This window comes from Chinchilla lanigera, unplaced genomic scaffold, assembly GCF_000276665.1.
Source record: "Chinchilla lanigera isolate Chin_1 unplaced genomic scaffold, ChiLan1.0 scaffold00106, whole genome shotgun sequence".
NCBI classification, from domain to species: domain Eukaryota; kingdom Metazoa; phylum Chordata; class Mammalia; order Rodentia; family Chinchillidae; genus Chinchilla; species Chinchilla lanigera.
This window is the reverse complement of record NW_004955507.1, coordinates 2,033,053-2,051,439: the sequence shown is the minus strand read 5'-3', so window position 1 is coordinate 2,051,439 and position 18,387 is coordinate 2,033,053. Positions and strand designations below refer to the sequence as shown.

At 39.7% G+C, this 18,387-nt stretch overlaps 1 protein-coding gene and 1 long non-coding RNA gene across 6 annotated transcripts in view; one reads left to right on the top strand and one right to left on the bottom strand.

The window, feature by feature from the left end:
* The window catches only part of Entpd1 (ectonucleoside triphosphate diphosphohydrolase 1), a 105,410-nt gene extending 89,888 nt beyond the window's left edge, over positions 1-15,522 (bottom strand). For 2 of the 4 annotated variants that reach the window (XM_013506151.1, XM_005407553.2), the window contains exon 1: positions 15,375-15,522. Coding sequence is in view for 1 of the 4 variants with exons in the window: in XM_005407553.2 (XP_005407610.1) it covers positions 15,375-15,390 (16 nt within the window). In the remaining 3 variants the exon portion in view is untranslated. Of the gene's footprint in view, positions 1-14,782; positions 14,862-15,006; positions 15,074-15,374 lie in introns of those variants that run through there. The other 2 variants (XM_005407549.2, XM_013506153.1) reach the window with 2 other exon arrangements.
* The window catches only part of LOC102011343, a 43,938-nt gene that overhangs the window by 3,908 nt on the left and 21,643 nt on the right, over positions 1-18,387 (top strand). For both annotated transcript variants that reach the window (XR_264370.2, XR_001231618.1), the window contains exons 2-4: positions 6,882-7,043; positions 12,609-12,756; positions 14,141-14,254. This is a non-coding gene — a long non-coding RNA (uncharacterized LOC102011343). The remainder of the gene's footprint in view (positions 1-6,881; positions 7,044-12,608; positions 12,757-14,140; positions 14,255-18,387) is intronic.

Sequence of the window (18,387 nt, the reverse complement as noted above, 5' to 3'; positions counted from 1 at the left end):
TCTCTCTCTCTCTCTCTCACACACACACACACACACACACAGAGTTTTCAGTTTGTCAATACATGTTCCTTTTTTAAAATCCAAGTTTATCTCATTTTGGTTGCTTCTACCTCCTTTTCTTAATTTGAATTCAGACATATCCCCCACTCTTTCCTGAGTTACACGTATCTCATTTCTTGATACAGTATTCTGTTATGGCTCCAGCTCTTAGAAAGAGACTTGTAAGTTTTGTAGTTTGTGGAAAATTAACACACATGAAAATGAAAAATAAAAGCTAATAGGCAGCTTATTATGCTTCTCATATTGTTTCTAAACCCACCTAATTTTTATTACTTTCCACTTGACTTTAAATGATAAATTTTTCTAAATGGCATTTTTATGACTACAAAAATGACTTTATATGCTTATTAAGAATTTTGAAAATACAGAAAAATATGAAAAAGGAAAACAAAACATACTCTTTCAACTTTTAAAATATTTCCATGTGTATCTTCCCAGTGTTCTTCCAGTAAATATTTAATGTCTAAGTTCATTAAATTTTTTAATAAAGTGGGTCTTGACTCTTCTGCTTTATAACATGGGGTTTTTTTCTAACAATATTCTTGTCCTTACACATTCTTTCACATAATCTTTCTATTATTGTTTTACATATAACTGTAATTCAGTTATTTCATATTTTTCACTCTTTCAAATGGCACTCTAGTACATATCTTTGTATGTACATCTAGACACACTTCCAGGATAGCTTACTTAGGGTAAGTTTTCACAGTAGATGTGTTGAATCAGGAAACACACATTTTTAAACCTTTAAATAATTATAGCCAAGCTGCCAACCAGAAAAATTTACTGATCACATTTTGGCCAACAGTTTGAGATACTGATTTCCTCATATCTTCAACTACACTGGTCACTTAAAAGAAAATAAAATTTGCCTTTTGGTATGGTGTGGTGTAGATCTAGAACGTTCCCCAAATGGCTCATGTGCTGCGAGGTGGGGATTTTAGAAGGTGATTGGATCAAGAGGGCACTATAGCTGACAATGCTGTTGGGAGGTAGGGCCTGGTTGGACGTGGAAGGGCTTATCTTCCTTCTAGGGTCCTCCTTCTGCCCTCAGCTTCCTGGTCACCATGATGCAAGCAGCCTTCCTCTGCCATATCTTTACACCATGCTGTTTCTTCCTTGAGCCAGGGCATCATGGACTGAACACATGAGCCAAAATAAACCTCCTTTAAACTGTAGGCTTTGGGCATTTTCCCCAACAATGAGTAACAGTGACTAAGACATGTAGGAAAACAGCACCTCATTGTTTTACTTTTGGTTGTTTGTCTGTTTACCAGTGAGGTGCAGTATTTTGTCATATTGTTTAGCCACTGACATTTCCTCGCCTACATACCCTCTGTTGGACTCTAACAAGAGTCACATTTACTGCCTGCCCACGTGTGGTTTGTATACTAAAAAACAGAGTCTCAGTTCTCATCTATTTTGGCCAACAGATGATAATAATCAATAGTTTCCTCAGTCGGCTGATTTGAAATGAATTTCTACCATCTTTGCATCAGTGGTCTGAGTCTCATCAGCCTCCTTTACCTTGCCAGTCTTTAGAAATATCTTCAAGTAGTATGGATATAACACATGAGAATAAATTTTTATAACAGGTATAAAAATATAATGTAATATAATAAGGTAGAAAAACTATGAAAGGTCCAAAACAGATTTAACTGTTTAGATGCCTGTGGAACATTGCCATATGAAAACCTAGCAGAAGGGTAGAAAGGGGCCTAATTATATCCCTGAGAAGTTAGGAAGCATCTAAATAATTAATCACTGTTATTTTGATTTAACAATTGATCTTTTGCTTCAGGCTATAATAAGAAGGGGTTTTCAGTGTTGGCTTGAATGTTCATGTAGTTTGTGTACTGAACAATCCCAGTGGATGCTATTTACATTCTGGACCATATAGATACACCTGGAGTTGCATCATGCACAATATACAACTGTATGTAGCAGCCCTGATTGGGTTCTTGGGACTCATAGAAAATACTTCCAGAAACTATTTTAGAGATATACTGGGATATTTTCTATAGCATGTCCTTGACATCTAGGATAATTTACAAATTAGGATGAACCCTAAGAAACTGCCAATATGTAACAGATTTTTACTTATGTAATTGTCTATTTCAAAAAATTCAACCCAATAAATATAGCTGTAAAATAGGAGAAGATGTTGAAAGTTAAGAATTGGCCAAACTGCCATTGCCTTTTAAGGTTTCTTCAGTAGCGGAACAGCCATTGTCAATAGAATATGCTGTGATACGTCAGCCTTGGTGCCCATCTGCCAAACTGGCTGAATGGCTCATGGAGAGTCAAAGAAAGCCAAAACTGGTGTAAGACGGGGACGAAGGTGTCCTTCAATCACTGGAGTCCAGCAAAAGATGGCTTGCCTCTAAACACATTACAGTGAAGTAAAATTTAGGAGAGAAAACATACAAGTAATCAATGAGGTTAAAAAGAAGTCAAGGAAACTCTCAGACTCTTCCAGGAATATGAGGGAATGTCCAATTAATGGTATCATTCTTGAATGGGGGAGAAACATTTGTAATTGTAATGAAAAAAATATATCTAAGAGGCACCATTTTCTCTCATGAAAAAAAGCATCTCAAGGTGGGGATGTAGCTCAGTGGCAGATCAGTTCCCTGGCATAATGAAGTCCTCAGTTCAATCCCAAGTACCACCAAATAAAAAGAAAAAAAAAAAGGCACATCTAACTATAACTGTAAGGCTGATAGCTTTTCTTTCACAGATCTACAGACAATGTTTGTAATATGATGGTCTGTTAACATCAGGGAGTTACACACCTTCCCATAAATGTTTCCATTTCTAAAAGATTTCACATATAGCTGATGGTCCAGACAGAAATAGGATATGCAAGACAGAAACAGCCTATTTTTAGCTGAAGTAAACATCTCTAGTTATTGTCTGCCAAGAGCCCACTTCCCCTTCTGGGCACCAGGACTCTCATTTCCTTTGAGAAATTTTGCCTCCCTCCCTTTCCACCATGTTCTTCAGACGTCACTGATTCTTCCTGAGATCAGGGATAAGAGGTGGGAAAGAGGGGAAGAGAACAATAGGACAAACTGCATGGAGAATTTTGCCCCCAGCACTCAAACAAAAGATCACTAATGACCTCCACTGTGATAATGCCATGGTCAATTATCGGTTTCATTTTATTTGACATCTGAGCAACACAGACCCAGCTCACCACTTCCTCTTTCTGAAACACCTTATTTGGCTTCCCAGGACTACATCCTCTTCTACTTTATCCCCTTTCTCCATCCCAATTCTGAAAGTCATTAAGCTACCAGAGAGCAGGAATGGATATGCTACAACAAGAGAAATACACCACCTATTCTTGTTCTCTTTTTCGCCATTTGTGCACTTGGCACTTTGAGTCTCAAAACACACTCTTCCTGCAGTAGTAACGAGGTTCAGACTCTCTCATTTTCTTTGTCATACCTTTATCAACATTCCTTCTGAGTCTCTTTCGCCTTTATTAATATTGGTGTTTCCCTGGGTCCCATTTTTTAATTCTTTTGAATTGTCTTCCACTTATTCTCCTCTATTTTCATTCCTTATAATTCTATTGAATTTCTTCATGCCTATACCCTCAACCACCTACTCCATCCAATTCCACCTCCCATTATCTTTTGATTTGGGGCAGTCCTCTCCAATCTCTAGAACCAAATTTCCAGCAAACATCAGAATACCTCTGCTTTGGATAACATCTGACAGACATCTCAGATTTAGCATTCCCAAGTTTGTTTTCTCCTTCTTCCTCTGCCAAATCTACTCTTCCTCTCCCATTCTCAGCCTTGTTCATAAATACATATTGACCCAGTCATTCAAGTCATATTTGGGATACATCTTGGGATATGTCTCCTCTTACTTCCCAATAAATCACCTAGCCCTTTACCTCACACACCACCTCAGAAATACTGTCAAAAAAAGGAAAGAAATACTATCTAAATTGAGCCCTTCCCACCCACCCCCCATCAGTGCCTAGTAGGTCCCTATCATCTTTCTCCTACTGCAGTAACACAGAAACCAAATAAAATCCCACCTCCATTGCTCACTAAATGGTTAACTCATTCTTAGACTACTGCCCTGAGTAACCTCACAGAACCAATTCTATGACCACTGAATATGACAATATTATAAGTAAAAATACTTTATCATACTTTCTCACATCCTTATGAAAATCTATTTGTGTACTCCCAAAAATATTTACCCCAAAATAAAGTAACAAAACATTAGAATTAAGAAATCCCAGTAATGGCCAACATCCCCTCTTCTGAGACAAAGCAGCATGTCCAGCGACAAGTAAACTGATGCCTTAGTTGGCCTTTCAACATTCCCAAACTTAGGGGCTGGGGATTTAGCTCAGCGGCAAAAGCACCTGCCTGGCAAGCGCAAGGTCGTGAGTTCAGTTTCCAGTACCGGAGAAAAACCAAAAAAAAAAAAAAAAAACATTCCCAAACTTGGGAACAATAAAAACAGCACACTGTGATGGGAGGGGTATGGGAAACTTTGGGAAACCCCAGGTTTGTTTTGTTTTGTTTATGTCTCTGTGAACTGGCAGCTTGTGTCTACCATGAATATAAAGAGAGTTGAAAACAAATCTCCAACAAAGGCACAGCTAAGCAGTGGAGCAAGAGCTCATTTCCTGGTTCTAAAGAGATTTTAGATTTTTGCAAAAGCAAGGAAATGGGTGCAGAGAAGGGTACTTCCTGAATGTCCATAGGCCTCTGAATGCCCTAACGCCTCTGAACAAATTCTAACAGCTCTAGTCCCTCTATCCTCTGATGCCATCTCTAACACTGACCTGGATGAACCTCTCCTTGATCTTTAAAACCTTTTTAGAACAAGGTGAAAAATACATACATTCATTTGTACACACACTGTACAAAAGCAATCTCTTTTCTTTCAGTAAGTTCTTAGATTTAAAAATGTCACAAAAGTAGAAAAATGGGGGCGCTCCAAAATACATCGGCTGCAGGAAAGACAGGGAAGTCTGTTTCTTTAACTAAAGACAAGGGGATGTTTCTATGAGAAGAGAACTAAGATAAGAGATTTCAAAAACACTAGCTGAATGACAGTTTATACTGGAAGTCATTAAGGAAAATTGAATGAGTGATGTAGAAGAAAGTAATTTCAAATTGCAATGAAAAATAAGTGAAGGAAAGGAAAGGAAGAAAATGGAAGAAAGAAATATGAAATTCAGAGGTGAAAATTCAAATAATAGATCCTTGAAGAAGAAAAAATCTCAAATGCAGGAGCTCTGAATAAAGTTACAACAGGAGAAATCATCCTTTCTTTTAAAAAACTTCAGTTCTGAAAATAAGGCTTACCACATTTCAGGCAAAAATCTATGATGGGAAGTCTATTTCTCAGTTGGCTTACTGCTAAAATTGCAAATTTGAGGAATAGTGAACCAAAACCATTCCAGCTGAAAATCAGCTGTCTTCAACTTTTTTATAGCATTAAATTTCCCAAGACAACAGAGGAATATTTCCCATGATTTAACAGAGAAGATTTTCCATGTTTACAACAAGCTGTCACTCTTCCACCACACACTGATGCCCTTTCTGAGAAGTTACTTTACTATGATCATTATGAACTAAGACCTCTTTTTTTATATATATGATTTAAAATTTTTTCTCCAATTGTGTGAATTAGCTTTTTATTTTCTTGATGATGTTGTTTGTAGCACATTGGTAGAACACACGTCCGTTTGTGTCTGGGTGGATGGACACATGACCTTGGGTACTATATCTGGTCTTTCATCTTTTTCTCTATGGCGCTATATCCCTGCTCTGCTTCTGGCCAACATGAACTAAGTAGCTTTGCTCTACTGCCATGATCTTTCTGCTTTGAAACCTGTGAATCGTGAACTGAATCTCATAAACTATGAGCCAAATTAAAGCTCTTCTTTAAGTTGTGGGTGTTGGGTGTTGTATTACAGTGACGAAAAAGCTAATATAGAAAATTAGTACCAAAAGTAGGGTCACTGTTGTGACTGTACCTGGCCATGGGTTTTAAAGGCTTTTGAAACTGGTTTGCAGGAAGAATTTGGAAAGATTTGGAGATGTGGGGTAGAGAAGACTTAGAACAGTGGAAGTAGAGCTTTATGGGTAACTCTGGTTGGAGTGCAGAAGATCAGAATGCTGATATAAATGCAGCAGTAAAAGCCAAGCTCGGGAGGTTTCAGTTGAGAACAGTGCTCCATTGGCAACTGGACTACAGGCCATGTGTATTACACTCTGGCAAAAAAAAAAAAAAAAAAAAAAAAAGCTACATTTGCCCATGTCCTGAGACTGTGTGAGACTGAAATTAGGGGTGGTGAACTAATTAGTAGGGAAAGAGAAATTTCAGTGGATTTCTGTGCTCTGCCATACAGGCACTCAGAAATTATTGCTACTATGGTCCAAGGGTACTTAGCTACTTCCCCTGAGAGGGTAACGTGTGAAAAGCTGTAGGAAAAAAGCCAAAGGTTCAGTGAAGACCCCAGAAAGTTAGAGATGCCAGGAGCATGGTATATCTGCTAAGAAAAACTGCAGACTGTGAGCACAGCCAGCTTAAGAGAGAGGTGATGTGGGCTGGAACCCACAGAACCATAGGGATGGGGCTGCCCAAGTCTTCTGGAACACACATATCACAGCCAGTTTTCTGGATGCCAGACATAAAGCTCAGGACTAAATATTTGCCCTGCTGGACTTACATCTTATTTTGGTCCAGTTCTTCTGTATACTTCCATTGCTCCATTTTGGAATGAAAATGTTTACCCTGTACCTTGGGATTATGTAACTTGTGTTTGATTTTTACAGAAGTTCACAGCAAAGAGTTTCCCTCAAGTCAGAAGAGATTGAACATGGACTTCTGAAAAATACTGGATTGTTGAAACTTTTGTGAAGAGATTACTACATTTCCAGTTGTATGCAAGACATTTGTATCATGTGAGGAGTTCTTAACTTATGTTTATTTGTAGAGTAAGTATGGTTTAAGGAGATTTGTTTAGGTGTCAAGTTGACAAGGGGTATGATGTGATGGTTAAGCTTGATTGTATGTTTGGGAACCACCCAGAGAATTAGTAGAACACATGTCTGCATATGTTTGAGTGGATCATGAAGGTAGACCTTGGGTACTATATCTAGTCTCTCATCCCCTCCTCTCTGGCACTGTTCCTCTGCTCTGTTTCCCAGCTAACTATGGCCTGAGTCCCCTGACCATAAACCAAATTAAACTTCTCCTCTAAGAAAAAGAGAGACAGACAGACAGAGACAGAGACACAGAGAGAGAACGAGAGCTATGAAAAAGCTTTTACGATTATTTCTAAGCACACCAAAATAAAGCAAGAAAAAGGAGGTAGAGAACAAATGGTATCAAGAACAAATGCATCAGTAATATTTTATGGAGTTTAAATTAAAAGATATGAGTCTAATCTATTAATTTTCTTTTTACCCATTCTTGTTCACTGTAAACTTTAGGAGTTCTCCCTTCTCTGATTTTGCAGTGCAATATCTAAAACATTATTTTGCTGATGACATATTTCTCCAGATATATTTCTGTGCATAAGCCTTAGCAATACCACTATGACTTAATGGTTCAGAAATTTTGGCTCCCATTTTAGCTCCTAAATCCTGCCAACCAGGCCCACTTCCTGGTTCTGGTCTCCTAGAATTTACCATGGTTATTTGGGAGGGAAAGGCTTAATAGCCTGCACTTATATCCATTCCATACTACCTAAAGTTAGGTAGCCACACAAGGCCCAGCTCCTTAAAATGTAATCTGAGAATGTTACTTCATGTTCCTTTATCTTTCCTAAAACTTTACTGAGTTACTTCTTCTCTGCATCAATTTGCCTTACTTTCATATTCTCAATTCACCATTGCCTACTCCTTTTTTAATAAGCCACAATAAAAAAATAGTATCTTTTTTCCTCTAGAACTTAAAATTCTCATAGTTATCAATAAAGTATACAAAAGTGAAAACATGTACATTATAATTTCACACTGCAGAAAATTATACCTGGGACAGATTACAACTAATTGAAAAGGACTGAATTTATTAATAGATATCCAACTTATATTTTAACAATACATCTTATTCACAAGTATTTACATAAGATTTATAAAAATTGGCCATATACTTAGTTATAAGGAAACTATAAAACTGTATTTGTCTGCCATTACGAAATAAAATAATGTTCTAAACAAAAATAAAAATTATTTAAAACTTTAACAATTATTTTTATGTGTTAAAGAGAAAGTAAAACTGTAATATCAAGTTACTTAGAAAACTACACAACTGCACATAAAAATGAACCAGAGTCACTCATAGTTGTACTTCTCTTTACATAACACTAGGACCAGATTCAGAAAAACTACTACACCTATGGCAGGAAAAGTTGAGTATGTTATATACAATGAAGCACTCACATAGATTAATTCTAGACAAAGGGTGTAAACAATATGCAAAAGATGAGATATGCTATGTGGAAAATATCAAATTTATAGTCATTAAAGAAGTACAAGGTAAAATAATATAAAAATGGAGAAGCTGTTTTAAAGATCACCAAAGCTGTCAAGGATGTTGTAAAACATGAACTGCTGTGGAGCATGAAGGGTCCACCCTTCAGGAATGCAACTTGGCAACGGTGATCAAGAACTTTAGAAAATATTTACAAGTTCTAAACAAATAATTCTTCTGGGATTCTGTCCTCACACTGCACCCCTACATTTAGAAAACGTTCCTGCACAAAAATATTTACTAGAAATGGAAAAATCCTAAATGTGTGATAACAGGGGAATAATTAAATCAATAATATATCAGTAAAAGTTATGCTAACAAAGACTGTGCTACAGAATGGTAAAAAAAAAAAAAAAAAAAAAAAAAACCTCATGATTCATTGCTACTGCAGAGTAAGGCTTTCAAACTACATATACCTAATAATCATGATGCCATCTCATAATTCTTCAAGATCCTACTCAGCTAAGTGCTAAACGAGAGAAATAACTCAGTCACAGTAAAAAGGGATTTCAAAGAAATACATCAAAATAAGATGAGGGATTTTTTTTCTTTAATCTATATTATCATGTTTTCTTTAGTGGGCATATGTATTACCTACACCCTCATAGACATAAAAATATTGTTCACATTCTCCCTATGAATTAAAAGAAAACACCTCTATTCTTTCTAAATAAGACGGATTTCTTGAATATGGACTGCAAAAGTAATCCTTTAAATCCTTTAGCATATCTTTGTACCTTCTCCTTAATCATACCTCAAGTGATTGCTCACTGATTTGGCTTTGAAATGTCATTATCATTTATTAGTCACTAGCTTTTATTTCAAGCATTATGTTTGTCTCCTTTAACAAAGCATTTTTGTATACATCAAAATCTCTCACATGAAAAACACAAAATTAAATTTTAGAAAAGGAAATGCTACTTTATATCCAGCATGTACTGTCATTATTCCTGGGTCTCTGAAGTCACTCTGATATTGTAGCACAAGAACTGCAAGTTGCATGCTTGTAAGACAGTCTCCTCCCTGGCTTTTTTGTCCAACAACTTGTTTTCTCCTCATAACCCCCTCAATTTTCCAAATCTAAAAAAAATTCAGCAGTCCTCTCTACATCCACTTTCTTAACTTGGTACCAAGTGCAGACAATGGCCCAGGCACTCTGCTCCTAATCCTACAGCCCTGAGTACCTATACTCCAACACCCAGCCCATGGTTCTGAGGCAGCAACATATTCTGGTGCAATATTTCTCATGCTGGAGGAAGAGAACAAAAAAAAATTTAGGAAACCTCGGAGCCATGGAGAAAGGGTGGAAATATTTAGGAAATTCATCACAAGGCCATTTCGTTTAACAATAGGTTGTGTGCTACAGATTCAGAGTTGTTTCTAAGATATGGCAAATTGAGGACCTCAAGTTCCCGTTTGCTGAATGAACAACAAGTTAGACTTCCTAATGTTCTGCAGTGGCATAACTGATTAGTGACTCAAAGTGTTAGCTATGTGAAGGGTTGGGGAAGGGGAGGCCTTGGTCAATTGGTAGCAAAATAAGACCTGAGAGTAAGGCATGCAATGACTCTATTGCTAACCCAAGTGCAGCATGTTGGAGGTCAGCATTATCATCACCTGGTAGAAATGCAAAATCTCAACCCTATCCCAGAGTTTGTGAATTAGAATCTGCATTTTTAAGAAGCCCTCCAAAGATACACACACATTCAAATTTGAGAAACACTGCCTCTGAAACACACACACACACACACACACACACACACACACACACACACACCAAAACAAAGCTAAAGCTTCCACTCCTCTGCACTTCCATCACAACTCAAAAATGTTTGATGATTCTTCACTACAGGGGCTGGCCTTGATTTTGGCTTCCCTCCAAAACATTTCAAAGTACAAACTCTGTACAAGCCTGATTTTCCCAAGGTCTCTTCTTCATTCTGCGTAGGCTGAGCCTCACACATCTAAACAATAGTATGTGGATTAAACAGTACTGCCCTTGGGCACCATTACTGGTTACAGACAGTGGAAAAGCAACCAAAAAAGACAATACAAGGGCAAAAACACTCTGAAAATGTGGTTTAGCAATGCCAATCACAATTATTTCTAAAAACTGTTTTCTAGATGTACTTTATTACCATGCAAGAAAATCATGGTTGAGACAATAATTGATTATTGTATTAGACAATACAGTTGACCATTTTGTAAAAGTGCATTTGATTACATAACTGGTAATCCCAAATTCACAGTCAAGGCTAAACTCTGGACTTCTGCCTTCATAACCCCAGGAGGGACATGTAATGTGTTACCTGTCAGAACTTGGAAAAGGGAAGGAGATTTTTAATCTTAAATCTATTTTGTACATTTAATAAAAGAAAGAAAAGTTTTTAAAGCTTTGCTAGAGTGGGAAAGAAGCTTGTTTGGGGCACAAAGCAACACTCATCTTTCTAGGTCCAAGTTTCATGCATTGAAGTTTTCCCAGTCATCACTCCCAATTTTGTTTCTCAGGACACTTTCTTTATACTTCTATTATGACTCGCAGGTAGGTGAAACTTATTTGTTGGGACCCAAGCTTTATAGCCTAAGCACTTAGGATAAACTTTCCCACTTGTCCATTACTAGCTATATGACCTTGGCTAAGTGACCTCCTTCTACACTGTAAAATGCAGAAACTACTATCACATAGTTGTTGTGAATGTTACATGAGACAACACAAAACATTACAGTGTCTGGCACATAATAAATAATCACTGTTAGCTATTATTATTGGCACCTCACAGAGACTGGCTTTGATTAGAGTTGGTTATGTGTATGTCTCTCCAGCCCACTGCACTGTGAGCAAACTGTTTGTAGCCCAAGGATCTGGCATACAGACTTATAAATGGTAGACATACAATGGTATTTGTCAAACTGGTCTGAAGGTGTGCCAGGAAGCGGAAAGGGAGGGTGCTGGAAACAAACTTAATGTACTTTATGATTTTACTCAGGGTCAACCTTTGCTGTGTTTGTTTTTCTTTCACTGCCAAAGTACACTGTCTCAGACAGCAAGGTTGCTATAAAGTGTGGCTATTTACAGAACTAGATGTTCTGTTCAGAGATAGCAGAATTATGCTATGAAGCATCCAAAATCTCCACTTTGCCCCCAGCTGAGTGGGGAATAGAGGCTAACTTTCAACCAGAGCTACTGATTAAACTAGGCACCCTGGTATGGAGTCACATCACCAATTAAGATCATCTACTTATCAGGATATGGTGCGGCAATCCTGTAATCCCAGCCATCTGGGAGGCTGATGCAACAGAAAAGCAAATTCAAGGCCAGCCTTTGTGAATTAGTGAGATGTTGTCTCAAAAATAAAAGTTTTAAAAAGGGCTGGGGACATAGCTTAGCGTTTTCTGGGTTCAGCTTCCCTTTCTGGGAGAAAAAAGACCATCCATAAAGGGATACATTGTGTTTTTCAGTATATCCAACTGTGAATGTCTTCAGATTGTAAGAGTTTTATACACCATAAGGGAGGAAACCCTCCTGTAAACTCAAACATCCTTTTACTTTGCTTTTTTTTTTTACTGTACTGGGGATTAAACCCAGGGTATCACACATGCCAGGTAAGTGTTCTACCGATGAGCTACATTCCCAACTGTCTGTCTATCCATCTGTTTGTTTGTTTTTGAGGCAGTATCTCATTAACTTGCCCAGGCTGGCCTCAAACTTGTGATCTTTCTGCCTCAGCCTTCTGAGTAGCTGAATTACAGGTATGTGCCACCATGCCCAACTCAAATGTCCGTCTTTAAACCAGCTTCCTGACTCTTGAATGAACATTTCTAAAATAATGACACTTTAGCTTACTAGATACTTATTGAATGGCCATTAAAGATCTGAAGGTGCTAGTGGCTGGCAGGGACCTTCTGTCTTTGCATAAATGTTCACCACTCTCAGGAAGCTCAGCATTATCTCTGAAATGGACACTAACTTTGAGAACCTGTCCTGGGGGCTGGTGAGTGTGACTAGTAATCATGCTAATTCACAGGACTTGTTGTGGACCTTGTGAAGAAGTTTGTAGAGCTTCCACTCTGACCACTCATCACTAAACTAATATGAAGCTCCTCCCGAACCAGTATTCAGTATCTGCCTACTTCCTGGATGGCTTTTGGGACTAGGCCCTCAAGGACTACTATGTGAGTACCCCTCTCCCCGAGAAGCTGCCTCCTGTGCCTCTGTCATGGCTGAGGCATCTTTCCCACTAGCCTTTGCACACTGACAATAAAACTGCCCTGAGTTTGGAAACTGAAAAGCAAACGCACAAGGCATGTACATCCAAAGACACAAAGGAGTTATAACCAGGGAGGAGGAAAGTTGATACAGTGAGCAGGCATGTAGATAAGGATGACGAGCGCTACTTTAGGCATAAAGGGTAATTACGCAGTGGAGACATTCAGGAGAGGTCCTAACCCAGGTTCAAAGGGTTGGAGAAGGCTTAAAGAGGAAAATAATGCTGAAGGTGAAGCTTGAAGGAGCAACAGCTAAGATTTATTCACCACACTACAAATGGAGTCCATTCTAAGGACCTTAATCAGTCTTTACACAACCCTGCAGAGAAGGACATTCTACAGTTTACCTATATGGGACTTTGAGCCTGACCAAGCCATATGATTGCTTGTTCTGGAGGAAGTCTAACAAAACCATCAGTGTAAAAGGAAATGAAAGCAGGACCTTAGTCCCTGTGGAAAGCTGATGAGACAGCATTAGATGCTTTGCTGAGATCTGCCCAAAGGAATGATGACATCATGGCTAGCTAAGCAGAGTTTAGTTCCTCAGATAATTAAACTGTATCGCCCTCACTAATCCTGCTAATGATTCCTCCCATTTCCCCTGTTCTTGCTTTTTGTGAAAAATCCTAATAAAAGGCTACTAAATATTATAATTGAGGCTTTGGTCCTAGAGGCTATTAGCCCCCTGGTCCCATAACTTTATCTCTCTTGTTTTTCTTTTCATCTGCTGCACCTTGTTCTCGGGACCTGTCACCCCAGACAGAAACTGACATTTTACCAACACAGCCCTATTATTATTCTCTTCATTTTAGAGATAAGGAGATTGAGGCACACAATAAATGATGGAACCAGGCTTCAAACTCAAACAGGCTGGCTCCAGAGTAAAGGGGAAGAAGAGGACCACGCAGTCATTCAAGGCCTTGCCGTATAGTCTGAGAGACAGGAAAGGAACAATTCTCTTGGGGAACTGAAAGTGGCTTAGTGAAGACTAGCTGGGGGTGGGAACACAAGTTCAGAGATGACCAGGCTTGTGGTGCAGGTTAGAAGAGAAACTAGAAGCAGAGGATTTCTGGGCTGGTTTAGACTTTCAACAGTCAGTTGTTGATTCTTATCACCTAACCGCTACCAGCCTCAATTTCTCCCTTTTGTAAAAGACCATAATAGTAGTATCTGCTTCTCTAGCACATAAAGAATGGTCACGAATAACAAATGAGAAAAATATATGTGAACTTGATTGCAAAGTACAAGTTCCTTCACAGATTTGGGCTTTCATCTGTATTATTTCCCCCAGAGCTTCAGGGTTTTGATTACTCAGGGACAGTCCTCTGAGAAGAGCAACGGGATGCTGGAATAGAAACACCCTCAGAAACACCTACATGAGTCTGCCTTTGAAGACCACTTCCTGGTAAGTTATACTTTCAGAACCTCAACTTTGTCATCTGGAAAATGGGGATGATGACCATAAGTAGCATTTATCTCAAAAAGTCTATCTGAGGAATAAATACCACATATAAGAAGCTTGGAACAGTCCCCAGCAGAGAACAAACACTTGGTAAACCTCAACAGCTATATTATTATAATTAGTAAGAAGTTCTGTTAGTTATTCATTCTATTCTTCCATGTTCTATGTGATAAAAATGTGTGGCGATATTCAAAGTCAGAGATAATGAAGGTTTGTGTTTGTGAGAGTTAGTTCTACATTCCCTCACTGTTAGAGATTATTCCTGGAACTCAAAGACTGGCAAGCTACTAGTTCTCCGCCCTGGCAGAAAATGCCCAAAAGAGGTAAAAGACAGACACTATATACCATCTGTGCAAAACAGACTGCTCTAGTAGCTTTCAGGCAAAATCTAAATGCAGTTGCTCAGATATGACCTGCTTTTTAAAAATAGAACTCTTCTTATTCTCCCTGCCCCACACCCCCGCCCCTCACCTTGATATTCGCGCTCCCCCACACATCTCAAGAAACTTTCAGCCTTTTGCAAGACACTCCCGGATCCTGTTGTGACAGCCTCTTGCTACATTACCTTGTCAGACTAACTCTGGTAGAGAAGGCTTTGCTAATTTCACAATAGGAAAGTATGCAGGAAATTTGAGAACAAAACAAATCTACACAGAGAAACCAGTATCATCCAGCAAACACGCTGAGGTACAGACCCGTCCTGAGGCTAGATGACTCGGACTGAAGATGAAGCAGCTGCCTCTTCGACTGACAGGGACTACAAATGTTATTTGCCTCTAAAAACCAGATCTGCATACAAATGGATTATGAATATTCACAAGCTCCTCCAGCTGGCTCAAGAGGCACCCTTGACTACAGTTCTGAGCTCTGTTTCCTAAAAAGTTTCCCAAAGTTCCTTCTCTGCCTCCTCGGAGGAAAGACGGTGGAAACAATAATTCAGGGCTTTCTGCATCTTGCTCTTTCAAGAACTTGCTTTTAGTATGAGCTTTTCTCTTCTCATCTCTGTCTCCCTCCCTCCCTCCCTCTCTCCTTAAGGATTCGGATCAAATCCTTTTGGTCTTACCCTTTGTACCTTCCATGAGTAGCAGCTTTTGTTTTCTTCCTCCTTCCTCGTTTTGGTTTTTTTTGGTGTGTGTTTTGTTTTACAGCCTTTGCTTGCTGTGGTCGGTCACAGTGAGAGAGGTACTCAGGATCAGAGATATAACAGACCCTTGGGCTTGTGGGAGGGGCTAAATTAGCCAACCCAGTTTTGGAAGGAACCTCAAACCCTATCTTTTTTTTTTTATTGACTAGAAAGGACAGATTCGCTGAGGAGTCCAGCAGCTCATTTCCCTAAATTTACTCAAAGGATTCCCCCGGGTTATAAATTTTTTCTATTCTTGAAACACTGTGTTTTCTCTCTCTCTCCCTCTCTCTCTCTCTCTCTCTCTCTCTCTCTCTCTCTCTCTCTCTCCTTTCCTCTTTCTACATCTCTCCTCTGCTCTACTACAGAAATCCATTTTTTTCCTTTGAGAAAGTCATATTGAAAGAAAGGAGGTCATAAGAAAAAAAAACAGAAGAAAGAAAAAGATGTTTATATACTGCAATTATGAAAGCCAGATAGTAAGGGACTAGTTACTTTGATGCCCACTGGAAAGCCTGTGAAAGGCAAGAACAGTTAGTTCTTCCTCCATAAAGCCAATCACTTCTGGTCCTATGATTGTGGTAAGGACATCTTTTCAAGGCTCATGACAGCAGAAGAGCAAGGAAAAGCAAGAAGGACCAAAGCAGCAGGTGAGCTGGAGGAGAAGCTGGTATTGGGTGGAAGGTGCTCAGACCACAGAGGAAGCTGCTCACTGGGAACCTGTCTAGCTATGAATTGATGGAAATTGTCTACCTTTTTCAACCTTTGACTTCCTACCTCCAAAAACCTATAAGCATTGCCACATCCAGACTTTGCAAGATGACCCTAATGCAAATAAGGAACTAACCAAATTATTTTTAAAATGGGTATGCAAAATCAGTTTGAAATCAAGTCAAGGGTTAATCCTCAGAGAGGGAAGTAAGTCTTCAAGTCTCAAAGTCACTAGAGCAGGTTCTCTCTCAACAAACCTGTTTACAAGCCTTAGTTAGCATTTGAGATTTGAAAAAAACCTCAGACTTCTAGTCTAACCCAAGGTTAGTGAGGTGAACTTGAACCACCTGTTTCAATTCATACAGAGAGCAGGGAGCTGGTCTCTTATTTGCACTCTGCTCCTCAGCACCAGTACAGTTTCTGCCACAGTGTGGACATTCAGTTAAGAATAAACTCTACTTGGGGCTGGCCCCTAGCTGTGCAGGCACCCGGGAGGTGGGCAGCCTGCTCCTGGGAAGCTGCGTGGCAGGGAGCGTCAGCCTTTGCGCCGGCCCCTAGCCACGCAGGCACCTAGAAGGCGGGCAGCCGGCATCTGGGAAGCCTCATGGCGGCATGCACTGGCATGCGCCAGCCCTCACACCAGCTACCACCTTGCAGTCGAGAACCATCATGGGACAGAGAAGCAATGACACAATTGGCCTGCCACCTGCCGGCTGCAGAGGCCCTCCCAGGGACATGCGTGAATCATCCCAACATGGAGAAACCCCTGAGAATAAATGCCACATAACAGGTTGCTCTTGCCCCTGCCACTGAGAACCAGAAAGGTATAGAGTCAGCGGAGGAGCAGCTGCTAAACAAGGACTCGGAGAACATGAGAATGCAGACTACACCCGAAGACTCAGAGGTGTAGTTGACCGGGGTCACAAGAGCCATTTGGAAGCTGGAAACCAGAAGGACCTTGCACAATACCTAGGGAGACTCCCTGGAGGCCATTCTTCCCTGACAGTACAGGCTGCGGTGCAGGAACGCGTGGAGCTCCAGAGAGGTCTACACTGAGATTAGTGCTGCCTATGCTCAGTGTTGGGGAGAGGACACTAAGTGGTTGTGGGGTCCCAATGCACTGGAGAGAAAAAGCTACAAAAAATGGCTTTCACCCAGATGGCTCACTTGAGATGTTAGTAAGAATTGCCTCCTCAGTATTCTATATCTGTGACGAGGAGGCGGCCAAGGAGAGAAAACAAAGAGACCGAGAAAAAGCAGCTGCTTTTGCTGCAGTGCTAAGAGAAATAGACCTTAGGTCTGATTCTTGGGGCCCCAAGAAGAACTCGACAACTACATTCATCTGCTACCACTGTTAAAAGCCAGGCCACCTCAAGAAGAACTGCCCTAAGAAGCCCCCTGGGCCACGCCCTGAATGCAAAGGTGACCACTGGAGATCGGTCTGCCCTCTGAAGTGGAGGCCCCAGAGCTCAGACCCATCCTACCAGTTAGTCTAACAGGAATGAGGGGGCCCGGGGCATACTCTGCCTTCTCCCTCTGGCCAGACTGTCATCTCCAGCGAGGAGTCCCGGGTAATCATGATTATAGAGGAAAAAGAAAATAACCTGTTACTAGACACAGGTGCAAGTTTCTCGGTCCTTCTTTTTAATCCTGGCCTTCCTTCCAGCTGTCACACCTCAGTGAAAGGAGTCACTGGTGAGGAGGTAATCTGCTATTTATCACAACTATTAGACTGTAACTACTTGTTAGATCCTTCTTGCATATCTCTGTCTTCCTGAGAAACCACTTTGAAGATACAACCATGTATTACAGCAGCCACTGATATTTTCCTACTAATCTGTCCATAACTCTGTAATGTTTGTATTGTTCCTATGCTATTTCGTTAATGGATGTATGTTTATTACTATGTGTTTCCTACCACAACCATTGAGAATAGTCAATGAATATTCAATTGGTCACTCATGTATAGCTCTATTTCTTTTCTTTAGAAACCACTTTGAAGATACCAATGTATAGTACAACAACCACTGATAATAACCTACCACTTTTGTCTGTAACTCACTATTATTTGCCTGTTTGTTTTCCTGAGAAACTACCTTGTAGATAACAATATGTAAAACAACAACCATTGATAATTTCCTACCACTTTGTCTGTAATTCAGTAAGCCCCCCTATTACTATGTTATCCTTCTTTTACTCTTTAAAATAAAAAAAAGAATAAATTCCCCTTGACCTAATCCTA